This window comes from Melitaea cinxia, chromosome 22, assembly GCF_905220565.1.
Source record: "Melitaea cinxia chromosome 22, ilMelCinx1.1, whole genome shotgun sequence".
In the NCBI taxonomy this organism is placed as follows: Eukaryota; Metazoa; Arthropoda; class Insecta; order Lepidoptera; family Nymphalidae; genus Melitaea; species Melitaea cinxia.
In genome coordinates this window covers 8,539,991-8,562,568 of record NC_059415.1, presented here as the reverse complement: position 1 = coordinate 8,562,568, position 22,578 = coordinate 8,539,991, and the positions used below count along the sequence as shown (strand labels likewise).

Below are 22,578 nucleotides of genomic sequence, written 5' to 3'. Positions count from 1 at the left end.
ATTTTTCAATAAACGTGACAAAATGTTTTCTATTTTGTTACAAATTTCTGTGATATTTGCAGTAAGTATTCCATTTTTTTCCCTAAAGTATTATAAATTCTTACATGTAAAATAATATGTCTATACAAAACTTATTTGAAACTTTCCCACAACAGTTCATTTACATAAAAGAATGTTATTGTATTTTAATAACGTTTAAAAACAACTTCTTAAGCTTTATACGACTTTTTATTTAATTTCGCGGACTTTTTTTCAAACTGCCGTGTTTAAATTATTTATTTTTATCAATGAAAATCTTAAGATTTCAAGGATATGTTTAGTAACATTTCGTAATATTATTTTATTTCCAATTTGAAACATAAATCACAGCACCTTATATTTTTTAACTTTAATTAAAACTACAGGCCGCAACTGCAAGTCTGGCCCCTACTATAGAATTGAACGATGGGAACCATATACCTGTGGTAGCTTTTGGTACTTTTGGAAGGGTAAGTATTTCATACTTATTTTATTGCGTAAATTAGATGAATAAGGTACCTTTTTTGTTGGTCCGTACTTATATATTGTTGGTTCTAATATATACAAACTCAAATCACTCTTGAAAAACCCGTACAATCAGAATGGATACATCATATCATTTTTTTTGTAATTACTACTTTCTTATTTGAAATCTATACAAATAAATAAATTTGGAGTGTCTGTTTGTAATATTAAAATAATCGCTTTTAATTAAATTCATGTCTGTATACACGGTACATATACTAAAATAACATTTTTTTTTATAATTTTTGTCTGTCTGTGTGTCTGTATGTCTGTCTGTTTGTACCGGCTAATCTCTGAAGCGGCTGGACAGATTTTGACGGGACTTTCACTGTCAGATAGCTGATGTAATAAAGAGTAGCTTAGGCTACTTTTATTTTAGATTTTTTTTTATAATTGCGAACTGAAAAATATTTATCTTGTTAAATTCCATGCGGACAAAGTCGCGGGCACAGTTAGTTTATAAATACAAACTTACTTTTCTTACGTAGTGAAGACAATACTTAATTAAGTTATTCCTTAATTCTTATACCTTATATTACAGAAATAAATAAATTGATAGTGCCTATATAATTTTAGTAACAAAAAATTTGGAGTAATAATTAAAGAACTGAAAGACAATGTGCGCTATCGTTGTCCTATTGTTAGTGAGATTTAAAATTTTAAGGGTACTATTCCATTTCTCTATTTATTTGAAAGGTAAAAGAGGTATACCGAATAAAACCAGCGGTGATACATGCCATCGAGACTGGATATCGACACATCGATACAGCGGCTATATATCGAAATGAGGAACAAGTAGGCGAAGCAATCGCTGAGGTGATTAACCGTGGAATAGTCAAGAGAGAAGATCTGTGGATTACTACGAAGGTAAAGCTTAAAGCTTTGTGTCACTGATATCTAAACGTTTGAACTGATTTTTATGTATTATATGTATGTATATATTTTTACTTTGTTTTCTAAATGGTTTGGATTTACAACTAAATCAGTAATGCAGGGTTAAATAAAATATTTATTTAACGTATTTTTTTAATACATTATCAGTTACATAACATTATTTCATTCTTTATCACTCAAATATTTACCAAATGTGTCCCTATGGATGTTTTTATTTAAAATATTATCTCGCGCAAAAATATTTTTTGAGTAAAATAGGCATTTATCTGATAAGCGTGGTAATTTAAAAATATGTTACAAATTTAGGATATCAATGTGGATTAAGATAATTTTATCAAGTTTGCCATCCACTTATAAGCAGTTTTGTGTTATTATGATAGAGTTTGCTTTAATTGTACTCGTAATAGTCTTACTATTGATCAAAATTCTCTTTCCTACAAAGGGACAAAGTTATATAACGTAATCGGACCGGCTATCAGGTCACAGCTCACTAACACTTTATGGACACATAAAGTGTTAGTGAGCATAAATATCACAAAAATTCAGTAATCCCATAATATTTTTATCTATGACTGCAAACGCGATATAGTTTTTTTTTACATTGTTTTGATATAATTCCGTTATCTTGCACAGATACACTAAAATAAATTTAATATTATAGGTCTTTACTCTGATCATGCCGTATTCTTTGATAAGTTGAAAAATTAAAAATGATAAAAATTATTTCTTTTAGATTTCTCCTTCTATTACAACGAGAGAAGATGTAGTCCCGGCTATCAAGGAATCTCTACAAAAGTTAAAATTAGACTACGTCGACTTATACTTGATACATTATCCAAGTTTTGTGAGTACAAACAGTTAATACATGAATTTTCTAAAAACTCCAAATGCCTTCTAGTTTTATGATGTTCAAATTTATTAATTTTTGACTCTCAATTTCAGAAATTTATAAAATATGTATTGTTTTCAGAGTAACACATCAAATCATGATTATCTTAATGTTTGGCAAGGTTTGGAAGATGTACAGAAGTTAAATCTGACTAGATCTATTGGCGTGTCTAACTTTAACAAAGATCATATAGACCAAGTATTAGCCATTTCCAATACGGTACCATCTATAAATCAAATCGAGGTAACATGTTGACTGACATTGATTTGTTTTAAAAATAATTTTAGTTAGTTATTGTTTAATTATATATTTAATATCTGTGTGTGTATTGACTGTGTAGTATATATACTTAATACGAGTATGTGTGTGTGCATTGACTGTATAGTATATTTAATATGTGTGTGTGTATTGACTATGTAGTATATTTAATATGTGTGTGTGTGTGTGTGTGTGTATCGACTGTGTAGTATATTTAATATGTGTATGTGTATTGACTGTGTAGTCGCCAGTTCCCAAGGCAGGAAACTTCGTGCCTATGTTTTACGTAACAGATGCCTGATACCGATAAATATTTTTCCCTAAATATGTATGTAAAAAAAAATACATATTATTATATTCAAGATTCAAGGCGAGAATCAATCCAATAATATAAAATATTATACTATTTGTCTACGCTACTACGCTTCAGCCTGTAATATCTATATACTGTTGGGCATAGGCCTCTTTTCCGTATGTAGGAGAAGGATCCTTCTCCTACATATCATTTGTATAATCACATATATATATATATTAATTGTCATTGTCTGGGGATTAATGCTGCATGCCGTAACACAGGTTTTCCTAGTATGGCAGCAGAGGCATCCCGCATCCTAAATAAATATAATTACTGTGAAATTGCTTTTTAACTACATTTAAGTACAAATGTTAATCTTTTTATTTGGAAAAAATAAAGTATTATTATTGTTATTATTAAAAGCAGAGTTACTGCAATCAGCGCCAACGGGCTAATCATAAAAGTATTATTTTAATATATCCCTATTTTAGGTTCATCCTTTTTACAATAATTTGGAAGTAGTACAATATAGTCAAAGTTTAAACATAACTATAATGTCATACGCAAATTTCGGATTCATGGTGCCCAGACCATGGTTGGAAGAAGTACCGTACCAAACCTTGGAAGAACCGATATTAAGGCAATTGGCACGGAAATATGAAAAATTGCCAAGTCAAATCGCATTGAGATATTTGGTATGTATTTTGATAACGCTTACACGAATTAAAAGTTTACCTTATAGATTCATCTTTCAAGGATTTAAAATAACTTAATCTGATTGACTTAAATTTTAAAATTCTCAAACTAAGTTTATATTTATTTATTTATTTTATTATATTAAGATACATATAAGAATATAAAATACAATTACTAATAATAAGATGCCACATAAACTCATTTTTGTTTTGTTTTACCGGACATCAGTATTATCGATATTATCACAAGGTAACTAGGTATGTACGTAATATGTTCGACTTAATGTTGTACATCATTTTATTTTCAAAGCATTTATTAATTATATAATAATCGTCACACATATACAAGTACTTAAATCTGACGACAGGTTTTACTATCATATAAATTGTGTACTTCCGTTGTAAGTTGTAAGTAAAAGTAAAAAAAAGCTTATTTTATTCTTTTCAGCAAAATAATCTGGTAGCTCTTACAAAGTTTTTTACTTTTAATTTACTGTATATCTATAGCTTCGGTCACAAACCCGCCTGCCCAGCGTGGTGACTATGGGCAAACACATGAGTTCACGTTATTGTGGAGCTTGTGGAGGCCTATGTTCAGCAGTGGACTGTATAGACTGTAATGATGATGATGATATCTATAGCTCAGAAATAGTCTAGTAGCAGTTGATCAAAAATGACCATGTCTCTCTTCTTTCTTTACTCGAAGAGTTTCGAAAGTTTTTAAATATATTATTTAGATTGGCCACAGCGGGATATATCCTGCTCAAAATATGGAGCAGCCCGTCTGGGAAAGTACCTCGACCTTACAAAAGGTCACAGTTAAATGATACTGATCAAGTAGTGCTGTGTTCCTGAGATTAGAAAGATAGCCCGAGCTCCTAGGGTAAAAGGGATAGAGTCAGCAATGCTTGCGATGCTTCTGGTGTTTAAGGCGTCTATAAGTTATAATAACTGTATACCATTTGGTAAGCTTGTTTGCTGACCTATTGGTATAGCTTCACTTGAGCCTGTAATATCCTACTACTGGGCATTGGCCTCTTTCCCCACGTAGGAGAAGGATCAGAGCTTAATCCACCACGCTGCTCCAATGTGGGTTGGCGGATATATTCCCTACTGTGAGTAACGATCGCTATCAGGTGTACATGATAACAACCGGGATCGACGGCTTAACGTGCTCTCTGAGGCACGGTGGGGAGACCCACAAGGACTGCACAAACACCCAGACCACGGCAAACACCTGTAAGACCAATACAAACGTTTGTCATGTGCGGGGATCGAACCCACAACCGCCAGCGCAATAGGTACAATCCATGGCTATAACCGTTGCGCGGCGTCTTATTCGTATAAGTAAATATATCTTTATGTCATCATACGTTAACTTTGAATGACAATGTATACATTCTTTCAGCTTGATCGCGGGACAATAGCGATTCCGAGATCGACGAACACGAAACATATCGAGATAAATATAGATATATTAGATTTCGAACTGACTGAAGAAGAAATTAAATTGATCAACGAACTTAGGCAAGAGGATAAAGTGTATTCGTTCGATCCCGAAATTTTACCAGCGTTTAATGATTACTTCGGCTTAAATTAATGTTTACTTTTTTATGTGCTTAACCCTCCTATGTATTGTGAAGTATTTCTTTGAGAACCATTCTAAGTCACACACGAAAGTAAACAGTATTTAAACTGTAGAAATGTTTTACTTGAATATGTCAAAAATTTCCGCTCCCTAAATAATCTATCAAGACGGATATATTTTAGATGTATATTTTGTAGATTTCAACCTAGATATTATTAGGTTAAGCATAAATAATTAATGTGTCAGGTTAAAAGACTATACTGACGATATATATACTGCAACTCCAGTCACTTTAACATAGAATAACTAATAAAACCCCAAAATCCCTCACTAGCATTATATAGTTTGTTTTATTTTTACGGCTCAAGCTCACCATTACAAAATTTGGCATAATTTTTAAATTCCTTGCCATGAAATGTAGTATAACCAGTAAAATCTTTGTGTTTGCTTGCGAAGCTACATCTAAAGCTAGTGTATACACACTGCATATAATGTGCAATAAGTTAGCTAACTCGGAGAACTTTGAAACGCAATTTTTTTTTTTGTTAAAAATATTTTTTTATATCTATATTAAAATTAAAGTTTTGTTTGTTTAAGTGCGCTAATTTCAGGAACAATTATTTTTATGTTAGATAGCCCATTTACCAAGGAAGGTTATTTTTTACATGAAATTAACGTGTATGAAATCGCGGGTCACAGCTAGTTCTTTATACAAACCTTGTCCTTGTCAAGGAAAACAGAAAAAAATATCTAATTTGGGGCAGCGTTTCGAAACTTGACTCGATCGGTTATTATCATTTAATTTTATATTTCCTTAATTTGCAAAGCCGTATTAAGTCAATTACAAATATCTTTTATCGTATTACCACTAAGAATACACATCAAATAATTATAATGATATAATGATTGTTTATTAAAGTATCTGCTAATCTGCGGTACGGAAGTCAAATTTATTCAGACTTGGTTGGCATTCAGAGCAGTTTCAAACCATCTGTGGACTGGAATTAAATAAGTTACGCCCAGTATGTGCATCTGTTAGTTACTGTTCAACTTTGTTCCTGATTCCGGCTTATCAATGTATGGCTGTGTGACTGTTTGAACTAAATTAATCAAAGCTTCTTATATATTTTATTGGAAATATCCGATTATTTCGGTTGCGGATATGATGAAGCTCATAGATTTCACTGAAAGTTTATTAGACTGATTTAATTTTGAGCAAGCACCGCTGATTTTAAGTTCAAAGTTCTTTGAAATTCGTCTCATCATAAATTTTTTGTTGATGAAAATGTTGCGTTTCTGGACCTGGATTCTCCTTTTATGGAGAGTGATTATTTGAGGGATTTATGAATTTTTTCTCCGCCAAAATCTATGAAAGGCAGTATGTAATGCAGATCTTAAGAAGAAGAAATATACTTTATTGTGCATACAAGTTAACATACATAATAGTTAATAAGTTATTGGCCAGCAATGCGATGTTTATTTATTTATTAGTATTGGATCTCCGAGACACGGTGGAGAGACCCTCAATGACAGACACCCAGATTGGAAGCAAGTATTTGTAAAAATAAAAATATACATTCCGGGCGGAAATCGAAACAACAACCACCGCCATTTTTTGCGATTTAGAGATAGCAGATTTTTCTGTAAATAAGAATTTAAGATTAAAGGTTTTAACTTAAATTAGCAAAATATCATCATATACAAATTCCTTTTTCTCAGGAGTTAAAATGTATCCAGAGCTCAAATTGTACCCAGTACAGTCAATTAGTAATTCCGGTGTGCACATCTAAGACACAGATAGACAGATAAGAGAGAAGAAAAAACTCGCCTTTAGTAGGTACTATTAAAGAAAGCCATAAAATTATATTTCGTATTATTTCAATGTTGACTCGTAATAGTTTTGTTGTAAGGATAAATTATTTGTGTTTTTTTTTTTCTTATTCATAATATTATTCCATGACTAAGTTTCCTGTTACTTGTTAATCAAGGTTATGTGTCATAGATGTATTCTATAAGCCGCGACTGACGAATAGTAGAGCATTAGAACGCTGACTTTGATCTTTCATGATATAATTTTAGCGTTATCTCGTGCTTCTCCCTGAACATTTTATCCTAAAGGTTAATATTAGTGACATAACAATGTCCTACCAACTATATTAATTTTTTTATATTATTATAACACAAAATGAATTGTGTAAAGGTTTTTTTTTTATAATAATTAGATGAAGGATAAAGAAATTGTTACGTAGATTAATTTTTGCGAAATATTTATTTTAGTAAAGCATTAAATGACTCGTAAAACTATGTCTAGCTCTCTTACTAATGTCTAAAGTATTGAAAAAAAAAAATAGTTTGAACGAACATAAAAAAGTGTGTGAGTACGACTGGAGTTTACTCCGAAAAAAAAAAACGAGTAACTGTAAAATTTAAAAATAGAATCAAATAAAGAAAGACAAATAAGCTATCTGTACTTTACAGCTGAATAAATAAAAAAAAGTAACAGAATTAAAATCATCATCATCATCATCATTTCAGCCAATCGCAGTCCACTGCTGGATATAGATCTCCATAAGTTCGTGCCAAAAATGCCGTGAACTCATGTGTTTTACCCTTCGTCACCACGCTGGGCAGGCGGGTTAATGACCGCAGGGCTGGCTTTGTCGCACCGAAGACGCTGCTGCCCGTCTTCGGTCTGTGTATTTCAATGTATGTGACAATTTTAATCACGAATAATTTACATAAAAAATACAATTAGTATTTTTAAATTTATATTTTTAAATTTATATTTCTAAAAAAATATTGAATTATTTCCTAATTTATCATATCAGGCGTTTTCTGGAATAATTTTCAAGAAAAAAATGGTTTATCTATTTCGATGTTTAACTAACCGAAAGATTTTATGTAAATCTTATTTTTACGAACCTTAAATGTAAATAAAAATTATTTGATGCCGAAGGCAATATTTTTCAATTACCTCAAAGCTCATAAACTTTTCCTCCCATTAATCAGAGAGAACTGGCGAAAATTTGTATGGAAATTGCTTCCATAATTGTCGTGAAATCTTGTTAACTTTGGTCCATTTACGGAAAACTTATTTTAAACATGTAACGTACGAGTATGGTGCTGTTGTTTCGTATTTATGTGAAAACTTTTTTATTTATGTATCTGTATACGTCAACATTAATTTGTAGAAAAATATTATAGATCTATACATCTATACAAATAAATAAAATTGGAGTGTCTGTTTGTAATATTAAAATAACCGCTTTTCCTAAATTGATATGGACACGGTACATATACCAAAATAGCATTTTTTACAATTTTGTCTGTGTAAAAATTAATATTTTTTTTCTTTCAGTATAATAGTTATATACAAGGCTGTCTCACCAACCATGCTTTGAAACTTTTGTTTTAATTCATTGAGTTTTTTCTTTGTTATTATTTTTCCTTGACCTTAAATTCACGATTATAAGTTTAAACATCATCTTTAAACATACTAGTGTTATAAAAATAGCCGTGATTGGTATAGTTGATAAAAATAAAACAAATTTGACATCATAATAATCGATCCAGGACATATTAGCACTCGGTGCTCGGAGGTGCGCAGCTCCATTGCGTAAAACATATTCTGTCCACCACACAGCGCGCTCAAGAGAATTTTGAGGTAAGTCCGTCATTATAGAACGTAATTTTATAATGTTTCTGTAATACCTAAAACGTAAAAGGATCATTTAGGTTTGATGACAAAAATAAACATTATATGACATTGAATGAGTAGTGAATTATAATGATATAATACCTAATCCTTTGAATAAAGTAACACGTCAGATAACTTCACGAAAATTCGTGTTTTTTGAGGACTCTTTTGACACTGATGATGAAATATGCTGCCTTTTTGCTTATGATATCATCAGCGGGTTAAAATACATAAATATGTATTTATAATTAAAAATTAAGATTAATTGCAAGCATGAGCCAAACGAAAGAACGCTCACTGGTACAAAATAAGTTTTAGTAAATAGTAAAAAAATAATCAACTCACTCTTTATCACCCATTACAGTTTCTATAGCATTTCTAAGTTCATCCTCTGTCAGTGTCTCAAAATTCAATTGCCGACCAATTTTAAAGTGAACATATTTATCAACGTTGAACCATTGATCCCAAAGGATAGGTAGTCCTATTAGAGGTACTCCAGCGGCTATCGCTTCGTCAGTTGACTGTAGACCTCCTTGTGTTATAAATAATTTGATGTTCGGATGTTCTGATAACAAAATTATTATCGTTAAGAAAACTCTACCTAACTCACTGTGGGATCATAATATTACTTGAGATCATTTTCATTTAGCTGTAAGTCTTGTCTTCTGTAAGATTGAGGCGTGAGTCGAGTACGGTAGTAGCTATTTAATTATTTTTTTAAAATTAAAAAAAAAATATGTTAATTTCGTGACAAGCTTTTAATATCATAAAAATTGTGGAATGACGTTGTATGTTGAGCAAAAAATTTAAGGGAAAAAGTTATTTAAATCTTTTTAGCTAATTAAAACTAAAACTTGTTTTTACAAATATTATATATTTAAATTTGTCAACTGTAGTTGTTAGATAATTCATTTTTTTTTTCACTAATGGAGATGAACCAATAATATAATTAAAAAATCCTTACGCAGGAGATCAGACTGCGGATACCAATTCGACATTCTAATGTTCTTGGGTAGCTCAGTTAATTCTGTGTTATTCCATCTCCAATAAACATCATACGGTAGTTTCGAGAATACGCTAATAAATATTTGAGAAATATTGTTTGAAAACGTCGACAAGTCCGCTGTGGAACCGAAACTAACGTATATTGCTCCCTTGATAGATGAATCTAAAGACGACTTCAGGTCCTGGAAATAACAACAAGTATTACAAACAAAGAAAGACGCACAACAGTATAAGACGTGCCATAGTAATTAGACGTAAAGAAGTGAACAAGGGAAGTTATGTTAATAACTATAAGATGTATTTAAATATATAAAATAGCTAGCGACCCGCCCAGGCTTCCCATGGGTATATTATATCTCGGACTCTCTAATTCGGTGATAGCTCCAAAAATATTTGTATAAATTACATAATAATGAAGATATAATGCTTAAGGCGACTGACGTGTTTTAATCAATAAGAATAAGTAAATTTACATTCTTTGCTTACATACTTTATTAGTTTAAGATAGAATATATGTTATAATTTTATTCTTCTTTTTATTTATTTAAGAATTTTCTGTAAGTATTAGAATGTAGACATTTGTATGTAAGTTAATTATACATCTACACTACCTACCTAATTTAGATAGTAAATTTCCTTTTTATGTATGGGTTGTCTGGAAGAAATGGCTAATTAGCCATAAGTCCGCCCATTGTACTTCACTGTCTGTAACTATTTTTATGCTTTGTTTGTAATATATTTATAGTGTACAATAAAGTGTAAAATAAATAGATAAATATTAAGTACTGCTTCTGTATAAATATCTTTCGAGTTAATTAATTGTAAGCACATTACCATTTTTTCAGAAGTTAACTTTAGTATATAGAGCTATCCAGGCATGTGTCATCACGAACTCTTTTGCAGACGTATCAATGGGAAATAATTACTCCAAACGTTGTTTTGTTACATAACAAATGGGCTTAGGCAGCGTTTTCAAGTAAAGTTCTCAGGCGACTCGATTGATTCCCACCTTTTTAGTAAGTATCATCATACCTCAACAAATTGACACAAAAGCTAAACAAATAGTACATTACCGAACTTTCCTACAAAAATGTTCTGTCTATTAATGAAAACCGCATGAAAATCAATTCATTAGATTTCGAGCCTATTGTGATCATATACACAGATAGACGTGACGAAAGACTTAGCTTAATAATATGTATAGACAATAAATAAATAGATGTAAAAAATACTTAGACATATAATATATGATAATGTACTATATATATATATATATATATATATATATATACATATATATATATATATATAGTACATTATCTGTATCTTTAATTCAGTAGTGCAAAGATTTTTAAATATTTCAGCATTAAGTGAAACAAACCTTTGGTAATTCGTTGTGTGATACACGATGCAAGCCACCCAAATATATGACGTTTGGCGGAACTGGCCGATTTGAATCCCAAACAGAATGTATATTTAAAAACGTCATTCCAACATTATTCTTCAAATCTCTTAACGTAGGCGTGTCGGGCCCATATTTTTTTTTATTTATTTCATCATGTTTCAATAGCAGTTTATTATAAAACTTTTGTAATTTATACTCGTGAAATATTTCCGAAATCTTTTCCCAAGTTGAGAGATTACGGTAACGTTTCTTTATCGCCAAGGGATACAATATGGGATGAACTACACCACCGACAGTTTCAAAGGTATCAAAACTACCACCAAAAGAACTGATAAATATGACAGGAGCTTTAAATAAATGTGATAAAATCAACGCTTCCTTAGTGCAATCTTCAATAAGTATCAGATCAAATTTTTCATGTTTTATCAAATTTAACATTTCTGTAGTTTTCAACATATTTGGTACCAAATCGGAAACGGTTTCCAAAGTTATTTCAAACTGATTATACAAATCGACTTTATTTAGCTCTTTCCTCGCCAAATTAATTCTTGTTTCCATTCCGATGTATGTTAAATCAATTTCCGTATAATTATCAAGTTTCTGATCGTTTACGGAAAAAGTTGTAACGACTGTCACTTGATGACCTTTCTTTGCTAGTTCCTGCGTTAATGCTTTAAATACCATTTGGTGACTTAGAACTGGCGCTGGAAACATGCCTAAAATTCTTGCTGGACTACAATAATCGATTAACATTAATATCGTGAGGACACACCGAAAATTCCACATTTTATTATTTACTTTAAACTTAAGTGAAAAACTAACTTAAGTGAAATATCTTAGACTTATTAGAACAATAAGCTAGCGAACACGTGGTAATGATTTTGTACTACAAACGAAGACTGTACAGAGTGACGCTAAGGAAGTAGTCTTATCTTGTGGAAACAATAATTAAGCAAATTGACATAATTCATTCTTAAATATTGATTTAAAACTGTTGTCACTTCTTAATGTATATATACTTAAAATTAAATATGTGAGATTGTTTTGCAGCTCACAAAATTTTTAATGTAAATTACAAAGTTCAAGATTTAGCTTTATCTTTTGTCTTGCCTTTGTAGTGTGCGTGTACAAACACGCTCACACAAGTGTGTACGTATATGTGTATGTAGGTAATAAAATAATTTTTAACAAAAAAAAACCGACTTCAGAAAGGAAACTAAAAAGTGAAAAATAAATTTACTCAGTACAAAGTAATTCGTATTTAGATTTAGTTCATCAGAAATGATTAAATAATTATTTTATAATTTTGAAGTCGGTGCCAATTAAAACAATAACTACTCTAGTATCTACTCGTAAGTTGTATTCAGTTTTCTTTCATAATTTGTTTCATTGACTATTAGGTTGAATACTGTTATTATTCTGTTATTGTTTTGACATATCTAATAATATTTTTTGTACTTTTTTGTTGTGTGTGTGTTGTTTGTATTTGTTATTGTAGCCAGGTTGTTGTAGGATTTACTATATATATATACGGTCGAATTGAGTAACCTCCTCCTTTTTTGAAGTCGGTTAAAAAGAACTGATACGAGTATTAATGGTCCATAATTGGACTTCCCTTCCGGACACCGTTGCTATCGGTCGTGCTAAGCAAGCTCCGTGTTAAAATTATTTTTAACTAATATTTCATAAAAATTAATCGTAATATATTCCGAGAAGTACTAGGATAACATAAACACGTAATAGTGGTGAACTGTGAGTGAGCGAGCCCTGTGAAGTAAAATAAGGACAACTAGCTTGGCTATTGTTGCTCCTGCGCAACTACCGCTGCCCTACCAAGTGAGTGAAGTGTCCAAGCTCCGCCCCTTTTGTTGTTGTAGTGGGTGCTAGCTCCACCTCTTATTCACTTAAACTGCCGTCGGCTTGAAACTCATTTAGGCCTAAAGCATATTTTAAGATGTCCTTACAACACACTCCGCCAAGAAATATTCCCTCCAAATCTACTCGTCAACGAGACTCGTTGGTTAGCTATGGATCGGACCCTCAGCTTCAATTTACAAATGAATTAACAGGACAAAACACGCCGCCTAATTGTTTATCTCTCCGTAGTAAAAGGCCTAGGGAAACTGAAACATCGCCATCAGATTTTTCTCGATTTAAGGATGAAATTAAAGACCTAGTTACATCATTGATTGGTGAGCAAAGGATAGATATTAGGGAAATTTCTAACAGTTTGAAGAATTTAGCTCAGATTAACACAGGCATTGAATCAGCTGTCTCCTTACTTACTCAACAAAATGAAGAATTTCGCAAAAAGATCGAACAACTTGAGCTACAATCGAAAAAGGACAGAGAGTATATTTCCATACTGGAAGACAAAATTGAAGACCTTCAGAGATCGAGTCGTAAGTCGAGTATAGAAATAAAAAATGTGCCACGGAAACAACAAGAAAATCGGAATGACTTAATGAATATTGTTATGAGCTTATCTAAAACTGTTAATCTCGAATTATGCCCGAGGGACATTAAAGATGTATTTAGATTGAAAGCAAAGAAGGATTCGGAGAAAAACCCCCCGATTATAGTTGAATTACCAAGTACTATAATAAAGACAGAATTAATAAATAAAATTAAGGAGTTTAATTATAAAAATAAGTCAAAATTACAAGCAAAGCATTTAGGGCTTACTATCAACGAAGACACTCCAGTATTTGTATCTGAACAACTGACTGCTAAGGGCTCCCGACTACATTTTCTGTCACGCGATTTGGTCAAAACAAAGAAGTTTAAATACTGTTGGACATTGTACGGTAAAGTTTTTGTGAGGAAAGACGACACTTCAAAAATTATTCATATTCAAAGTGAAGCACAAATACATCATCTTTTGCTGGAAAAGTGACTATCAAATCCATTTAGTAGTTATGCCATATCACTATTTTGTATTTTAATATTGTTAATTTTTTGTAAACTTATACTTGGAATGGTTAAATTACTTTTATATTATTATCTAAGTAACCCTAGTGTAAGTAAGCTCAACTCTTACTCATTTACAGACAAACATAAACGCAAACTTGACTCAACAAATATATTATTTATTTACTTTACTCATTTAAATATTTTCTACACAGCTAAATTACATATACAAAAACATACTCTAATACTCACAATACATAGTTTAAATAAATTACTTAGATGCATATTTAAAGTTGCATTAGGCTCAATTATAATATATTTCAATTCTTTTATACACGTATATATATGTTTGCATGGTCGACACGTAAACATTTTTACATATTATATTACTTTCGTAAATATGCAAAATTACATCATTATAGGTATTATTAAATTATGTGTCAAGTACCATACGTGCATGAATGAAATTTTTCGTATGTACTTATTGATATTTACCCACCATATGTTGATTAAAAGTGTTTTAACATGTTGGACGGCTTAAACTTGATTCAAGAATTAGACGATAAACAGCCTACTTTTTCAGTAAAATGTAGTATAGAATCTTTTGAAAAGTATATTGGCTGTTCATATATTAACTCATTAAAGATCCTCACTCAAAATATAAGAAGTATATACAAGAATCTTGACGATTTACAAATAACGTTATCCCAGTTACCTTATGAAGTAGATGTTTTAATACTCACAGAATGTTGGTTAAACTTAGAAAAACCAGTACCACAACTTACCAACTATACTTCTGCTTACACAACTAAATTGCTGAATCAAAGTGATGGGGTAGTCGTCTACATAAAAAAGAATCTACATTCTAAAATTGAAGAGCTTAACCTATCTGATGCTACAGGTCTTCAAATAAGTATCTCGAAATATGTGATATTAGGTATTTATCGTTCTCCGTCACATACTTGTGCGGAGAACTTCATATATTCATTGCATAATCACCTTGATTCTATTTCTAACTCTAAAAACGTTATGATATTAGGAGATATAAACATAAATTTAATTGCCACATCCACCGAAAAGTCTCAGGAACGTTATAATAGATTAAAATATTTGGATATATTGTCTTCACATGGTTTCTTACCTGGTCATACTCTCCCTACACGTGAAAATAGTTGCCTTGATCATGTTTTGGTGAAGCACGATTGTACCTCTAGTTCAATTTTTGTAGCCGTTTTAAATACTACAGTAACGGATCATGATATGGTTATTCTTAATATCAATAAAGTAAAAATTAAAGATACACATAAAAAGTACAAAAAGGTAGTGGATTATGATAAGGTATATCAAAAACTTATAACCGCAGATGTGTCTAATCTTAACTCATATAATAATCCTAATTTATTTGCGATGCGACTTATTGAAATGGTTAGGTCAGCTATAGCTGAAAATTCACAAACTGTACCCATTTCGAATAAATCTAGAATACTTAAGCCATGGATAACGCAGGGGGCTGTACGTTGCATTAAGCTTAGAAACTGTATGCATAATAAGCTGAGATCCAATCCGTATAATGTAATCTTAAAAATTACTTATATTCGTTATCGTAACTTTTGTACTAACCTAATCAGAAAACTCAAACGAAATTATAATAAAAGTAAAATTGAAGAAAATATTAAAAACCCAAAAACAATACAAAGCTAATAAAGCTTCGAATCTAGAATTGTTAAACATAACTGCATTACCCCAAACTTCAGTCAATTACATTAATACCTACTTCATTAATATTGGTAAAAACTTAGCTGAGTCTATAAATAAACGGTTGGGAACTCATTAAATAATATTACCATTGCTGGTGCACAATCAGCTAGTTTATCCTCTTTCGTCTTGCTTGATACCGATCCGGGTGAGGTTTTCCGCATTCTTATGGGTCTGGATTCGAATAGTGCACCTGGGTGGGACGGTATCACAACAAAATTTATAAAGAACGCTAGAGACTTTTTTGTCCCACACATAACAACTTTGACTAATCTCTGCTTCCGTGCTGGTATTTTTCCTACAATACTTAAACGATCGATAGTGACTCCCGTGTACAAGGGTGGGGACAGATCTGACGTAAACAACTATAGGCCAATTTCTGTACTAAATGTCATTTCAAAAATAGTAGAAAAAATACTAAATGTAAGACTTCTAAATTATTTAAATAAATTTAATGTGTTATCCGACGCCCAGTTTGGCTTCAGGAGACACCTATCAACCGAAGATGCTATTATAACCCTTACAACGATGATCGTCAAGGAAGTAGATAAAGGCAATAAGTGTTAAGAAACCGTTCTATATGGGGTACCGCAGGGAAGTGTTCTTGGTCCGACGCTCTTCCTGGTGTATATAAATGACCTCTGTAACTTACGGGACGTCGGGGGAACGATCATCTCCTATGCCGATGATACCGCTATCGTCTTTACTGGCAAGTCGTGGAAGGATGTTGGAATTAGTAGTGACAGAGGTTTAACCAAAGTATTCAAATGGCTAGATGATAATCTTATGACATTAACAAAAACAAAATATATTTGCTTTGCTCCTAATAATGCTTCTCAACCAGGAGCGGACTTCCGCGTTAGAATTCACAGTTGTTCAAATGTCGATACAATGCAAATAGATTGCAACTGCCCGGATATTGAGAAAGTGATGTCTATGAAATATTTAGGTATAATAGTGGATCAGAGATTAAGTTGGCAGCCCCACATTGAAGCAACTGTGAGCAGGATTAGGAAGCTTGTTTGGATGTTTAGAGCATTGAGGGATGTAATGGCGGTTGAACTATTAAATAAGATTTACATTGCCATGGCCCAATCAGTTTTAAGCTATTGTATCACGGTCTGGGGAGGCGCCAATAAGTCCAGCTTCCTAAATATTGAACGAGCCCAAAGATCAATTGTTAAGGTGATGTACTGTAAACCACTTAGATTTCCTACTGATACTCTGTTCAAGATTAGTGGCTTGTTGTCAGTAAGAAAGCTTTACATACTAAACATTACACTAAAATGTCACAAAAATTTGCCTTATGACCATCGCAAGGTATTAAAACGTAGGAAAGACTTAGTTGCACCGTCATATTCTTGTCGAACGGTCTTTGCCAAACGTCAGTACGATAGCCAATCCGCTTACGTATACAATTCTATTAATTATAAACTAAAAATTTATCCAATGACATTACGAAAGTGTAAACAAGCTATAACGGAGTGGTTAAGGGATCTAACATATGAGGATGTTGAAAAATTGTTAGTTAGAATAGCATAAAAAAGTAAAGTAAATAACTAGATGAGTATATGTATTTGCATGTATGTACACACACACGTACACACACACACACACCCACACACACACACACACACACACTCACACGCACACACACACACACTCACACGCACACACACACACACACAAGCACGCACGCACTCACAAACACATTCTTGATCACATTCACTCACTTATAAAGCGCACTTTAATTTCTAACAAAATTCTGTTTTTTATAAAATCGTGTCATATTGTTGCCGTTTGTATGAAATCTTAGTTAAAGACTTGGGAAGTTGCGAGTCATTCCCACAACAAGTATCTACGATAACTTATTGGGAAGACTCAGTGTAACTTACATTGTAAACAGATTTCATGAATAAAGATATTATTATTATTATTATAATATTTTCTTTGTTAATTCATAATTTAAGTTAATTTTAGTTATAATGTTATTTTCTTTCATTACCTTATTTCTATATTTAAAATAAATTAAATGTTGTATTATTTTTCTTTTTTTATCCTTTTTTATGGTCTCTTTTGTAACAATTAATTCCACAGATTTATAATCGCAATTAGCGAACTAATCGATAAATGTATAATGATAGTTTATTTTTATACAGTTTTTTTTTTTTTGTCTTTTAAAGTAGTGTATTACAAACTATTGTCCACTTAACTGTATGTGGACAATATGTATTGCCTCCTATCAAATAAATAAATAATGATGGGTAATGAAAAAACACATTTATAAATAAATCTAAAGTTGCAGACAACAATTAGTATGTTTAAACAAAACAATTGCTTACGTTCATAAATCACTCACTTCTCAAAGTAAACATAAGCATCAAATAATAAAACTAAGTGTTTTGTATTGTCATTGTAATTAATTACTAATATTACAAATCTGAAAGTGAGTTTGTTAGTTTATTCTAATTTTAAGCCACAAAGTGCTAATCAATCACTAAGAAGTTTGGATTACTAGTGAGTAGCCAGAATAGGAGAGGATGTATGTTGGAGCACGGCCCACCTGATGGTTAACTGAGACCATAGCCTATAGACGACTGCAACACTAGAATCATTGGAAACGCGATGACGACCTTTCATTAAGCTGTGATCTACTGAGATCATACCGAGAGCGACTCGTCAGAAGGACTCATAGGCTATCCAGGGTTTGGCGAAGCTCCTCCAAATTCTCTACAAATATAACGATATCGTCATTGAAACAAAGGTGAGAGATGACTTTGCCGTTAACGTTGATGACCCCTCCCCCAATAGAAGGTCTTAAAGACAACCGTTTCAATATGTACGATTTTATTTTTGTGTTACACACAGGAATTCTAAACTTTTTTTTTTTGAATATCATATCAAAAATTGACCGCTTCAGCGGGGATCGAACCCGCGTCTCCGATTGACCGTGTTGGCGCTCTAGCCAATTAAGTTATGGAACGATGTACCCGCTAGATCGAAATTTCTGATATAATGATTTTTATATTCCGTGATTTTTATAACCGTTTCATTTGTAAACAAACATCATTGTATATATGGACGACAAAATTCCCTCTACTCGATCATTCACATTTTTCAGAGACGAATATATATATATATATATATATATATATATATATATATATATATATATATATTTTACATTATCTAATTTTATTAAGGATTCTCACTAACCGACTTCCAAAAAAGGAGGAGGTTCTCAATTCGACTGTATTTTTTTTAATGTATGTTACATCAGAACTTTTAACCGGCATGACCGATTTCGACAATTTTTTTTAATCGAAAGGTGGTGTGTGTCAATTGGTTCCATTCAAATTTATTTGAGATCTAACAACTACTTTTCGAGTTGTATCTAATAATGCGTTTTTTCTTGACGCTTTTTTCGTCGACCTACGTTGTATTATACTGCATAACTTTCTACTGGATGTACCGATTTTAATAATTCTTTTTTTGTTGGAAAGCGGATATCCCTAGTTTAGTACCATGATAAAGAAATCAGGATCTGATGATGGAATCCCAGAGGAATCGTGAGAAACTCTCAAAAATCCGCAATAATTTTAACTGGGTGTACCGATTTTGATAATTTTTGATTTAATCGAATGCTGGTCTTTATCATGTGGTCACATATAAATTTTATCGAGATCTGATAACTAATTTTTCAGTAATCTCTGATAACGCGTAGTTACTTGACTATTTTTTCGTCGATCTACGTTGTATTACTCTTCGATGTAATTGAAGTCGGTTTTTTTTTTTTCGTTTGCGAGCAAACACAATTATTTTGAATAGACTTTGTCTCAATTATAACGAAACACTAGTAGTGATCTGGTATTACTAAATAGTTTAATACTCTTATTTCTTTCATAGCTTTTTCATCAATTTTTAAAATACCTTGAATACAATTTTAAGCATAACTTGTCTTTATACAGAAAATATGGTGTATATGGTTTAAACGTGTATTATTAAATTTAAACTAGCAGTTCATTGTGGAAGATAGACACACAAAGATGAATGATAAAGATCGTATCTTGCAAGTTGTTATAATTCGCCGTAAGACGTCTTAAGCCACAATTAAAGTCTGATAAATTTTTATTTGCAGACATAAAATCACTCGTAATTGTTTTTTAATATCTTCAAGTGATATACTCTTTATATGTATACATGTATATGTATGTATGTACTTATATAATTTTTTTATAAGGAAATCTTTTAGTTCCAAAAATAACACATGAACTTTAAAATAACAGTTTAATTTTTATATTGAAATAATTTTAACACAATATGTGTAATTGACATAATCACTTTAGCCTATCACACACAAAAGTACGCGCCAAAATGGCGTGAACTCATGTGTGTTGCCCATAGTCCACGCCGGGCAGACGGGTCGGTGAAAGCACCGAAGACGCGTAATTGATAAACTTATATATAAAGACAAATCTACTAAAGACTTAATTTTCTATAACATACTGTACGAATAATTAACCCTTACGTCAGCTGTAGAATGACTTAAATACTTTACATTTTTGTGTTAAAAATATAGCTTACTTGCGCAACTAAGTTGCAAGTCTCCGCGGTATAATATGTAAAGCCTACTCTTGATTAACTAAAAATATATGACCTACATACATACGAGTAAATAAGTGTTGTAGGATATATTAACTTTAGGATACGTATAGATTGTAATTAAAAAACGTGGCTTTCAACTTCGGTTTGACTATTTCATACTATACATAATTATATTTCTAAATTTTAAATTTCTAAACTTTTTAATGTCTAATACAAGTAATATATCGATATAACGGATTGACATTTAAGAATAAAAAATCGAACTCGAGTTATGATATGGCGACCGATGAAAGTCTTTTTAAAAACAATTTTATTTAAATTCACAATATTTATTAATTCAAAAATTATAAAATGAAATTACAATTATATTAAAAATAAAAGTAACTGTTCTTTGAGATAGTTGATACAAGACTAATTTAAAATATATTTTAATAATTAAATTGTAAAACAATCAAAATGCTGAATCGCTTATTCTATTGTTCCCATGTTCCATCTATTCTTCCTTAGTAAGCTTGATTCTTGTGTTACGGCGTGGTAACTCCTCCCTCCTTAAGATGGAAGCTAGTAACGCAGCTTCCAGGAGCGTCCTCGCGACATCTTTCTGTTCTGACATCTGACTGTTTGCTTCTGCTATATACTTTCCACGCGACTACGCCTCCTATCAAGACATAGAGGAGTAGTGTAGACCAACTCGGGATTAGCATAGTATTGAGCCAATTGGATTCTTCTACTTCTTGAATGTCTTCTGCTTTATTCATGAGTTCATGGATGCTGTCCAACGAAAAGTCGTCTAAACGTAATTCGTACTTGACCTCTTCTTCATGTATGATGTTTTGATTAGGTAACGGGATAACTTCATTGATATTGATAATATTTCTATGTGTTCTCAACGTTCTGTTCAATAGATTAATTTGACAATCTTCTGTGACGGTGACGAGAAAGACATTTGACGTTTTCAAATATTTTGTTTTAGGTCCACATTGAATTCTTGAGATTTCAGGTGCAGTTAATATTGTTAGCCACGTAGTTTCTGATATCTTCTGAAGCTTTCCCCGTTTCAAGTTTAGACGAGCATGTGTGCAGTTTCCAGCTTGTTGTCTGATAAGAGAGATGATGCAATCTTCTGATTTTTCTATTATTCTTGTGTCCAACGATTTGCAAAGCATGGTGTCATCGGAGATCTTCTTGCAATCTTCCTCTAAGTATGCGTACTCATCTCTTCCAAGTGCAAGGAATTTGGACTTAGGAATTATAGTAAGGTTTTGTTTATTAGGGATGGAATAGATATGGATATAATCATATATATTATCATCAGTGGATGGGATTTCCAATATGAAAGTTAAAGAATGTCTTGTACTATAGGCTTTTACGACCATAGACTTTTCTATTTTATGGATATTTTCCATAGAAATCTCTACAACTGGTTTGAAAGATGAAATTTTCTGCAAATTATTTATTTCTAAAATTAAATTTCGTGGGTTTATAATACTAGGATGCATTATGCCTAATTGCGAGAATGACATAGCATCTTCTAACAACATTAGCTTATCTAAAATTAACTGCAAACTAAAACTTATTTGTACGTATATCTCTAAAAAGTGCAACTGATTTATAATAGTGTTTGCATTTACGGTAATATTTTTTAACATAGAAGCTATTCGGTTTTCATTTTCATTTATCTTATTTACCTGAATAGAAAATTCATTAATAGTATCCTGCGCTAATGACACTGTTCGTTTCTGGGAGTTGCTAATTTTATTGACTGAAGAACGGATATTATTAATTTCATTTTCTATACGAATCGCGTCTTCGTTATCTAAATTACCAGTGATAACTTTTACTAAGGAACCTAAACCGTTAATGAGACCGCGCTTGACTCTATTTCTAGGTGCCATGAAACTTAACTTTTTGTCAATAAGGTTCAGACTGTGTTCGATCTGATCCCTATAGGTTTTATGTAGGTCTACTATTGGAGTCTTGTTTTCGGCTGCTTTTGTACTTGCATATAGGGACATCAGTTTAGTGGAAACTTCATGTAG

General features: G+C 31.7%; 2 protein-coding genes across 2 annotated transcripts; one reads left to right on the top strand and one right to left on the bottom strand.

Annotated features, from left to right (window-relative positions):
* Positions 1–22: 22 nt before the first annotated feature.
* On the top strand, positions 23–5,274 carry LOC123664454 (aldo-keto reductase AKR2E4-like). The gene is made up of 7 exons (XM_045598997.1): positions 23–61; positions 405–488; positions 1,240–1,410; positions 2,171–2,281; positions 2,408–2,569; positions 3,371–3,574; positions 4,983–5,274. The coding sequence occupies exons 1-7, from the start codon at positions 23–25 to the stop codon at positions 5,172–5,174; spliced, it is 963 nt and encodes a 320-aa protein (XP_045454953.1). The 3' UTR covers positions 5,175–5,274.
* Positions 5,275–8,467: 3,193 nt separating this feature from the next.
* LOC123664453 (UDP-glucosyltransferase 2-like) lies at positions 8,468–11,983 on the bottom strand. The gene is made up of 4 exons (XM_045598996.1): positions 11,246–11,983; positions 9,824–10,046; positions 9,205–9,424; positions 8,468–8,873 (listed from the first exon to the last, which is right to left on the bottom strand). Exons 1-4 carry the CDS (start codon positions 11,981–11,983, stop codon positions 8,579–8,581), a joined length of 1,476 nt encoding a protein of 491 aa, XP_045454952.1. The 3' UTR covers positions 8,468–8,578.
* Positions 11,984–22,578: the final 10,595 nt, after the last annotated feature.

What these genes read in the sequence shown, in the direction of transcription:
- LOC123664453 (XM_045598996.1), bottom strand. Translation starts at nt 11,983, where the DNA reads ATGTTTCCAGCGCCAGTTCTAAGTCACCAAATGGTATTTAAAGCATTA. An exon ending in CACACAACGAATTACCAAAG is followed by an intron (nt 10,047 to 11,245) that starts GTTTGTTTCACT and finishes TGTTATTTCCAG; the next exon opens with GACCTGAAGTCGTCTTTAGA. An exon ending in ACTGTAATGGGTGATAAAGA is followed by an intron (nt 8,874 to 9,204) that starts GTGAGTTGATTA and finishes TTTACGTTTTAG; the next exon opens with GTATTACAGAAACATTATAA.
- LOC123664454 (XM_045598997.1), top strand. Translation starts at nt 23, where the DNA reads ATGTTTTCTATTTTGTTACAAATTTCTGTGATATTTGCA. An exon ending in AAATTTCTGTGATATTTGCA is followed by an intron (nt 62 to 404) that starts GTAAGTATTCCA and finishes TTAAAACTACAG; the next exon opens with GCCGCAACTGCAAGTCTGGC. An exon ending in CTTTTGGTACTTTTGGAAGG is followed by an intron (nt 489 to 1,239) that starts GTAAGTATTTCA and finishes TTTATTTGAAAG; the next exon opens with GTAAAAGAGGTATACCGAAT.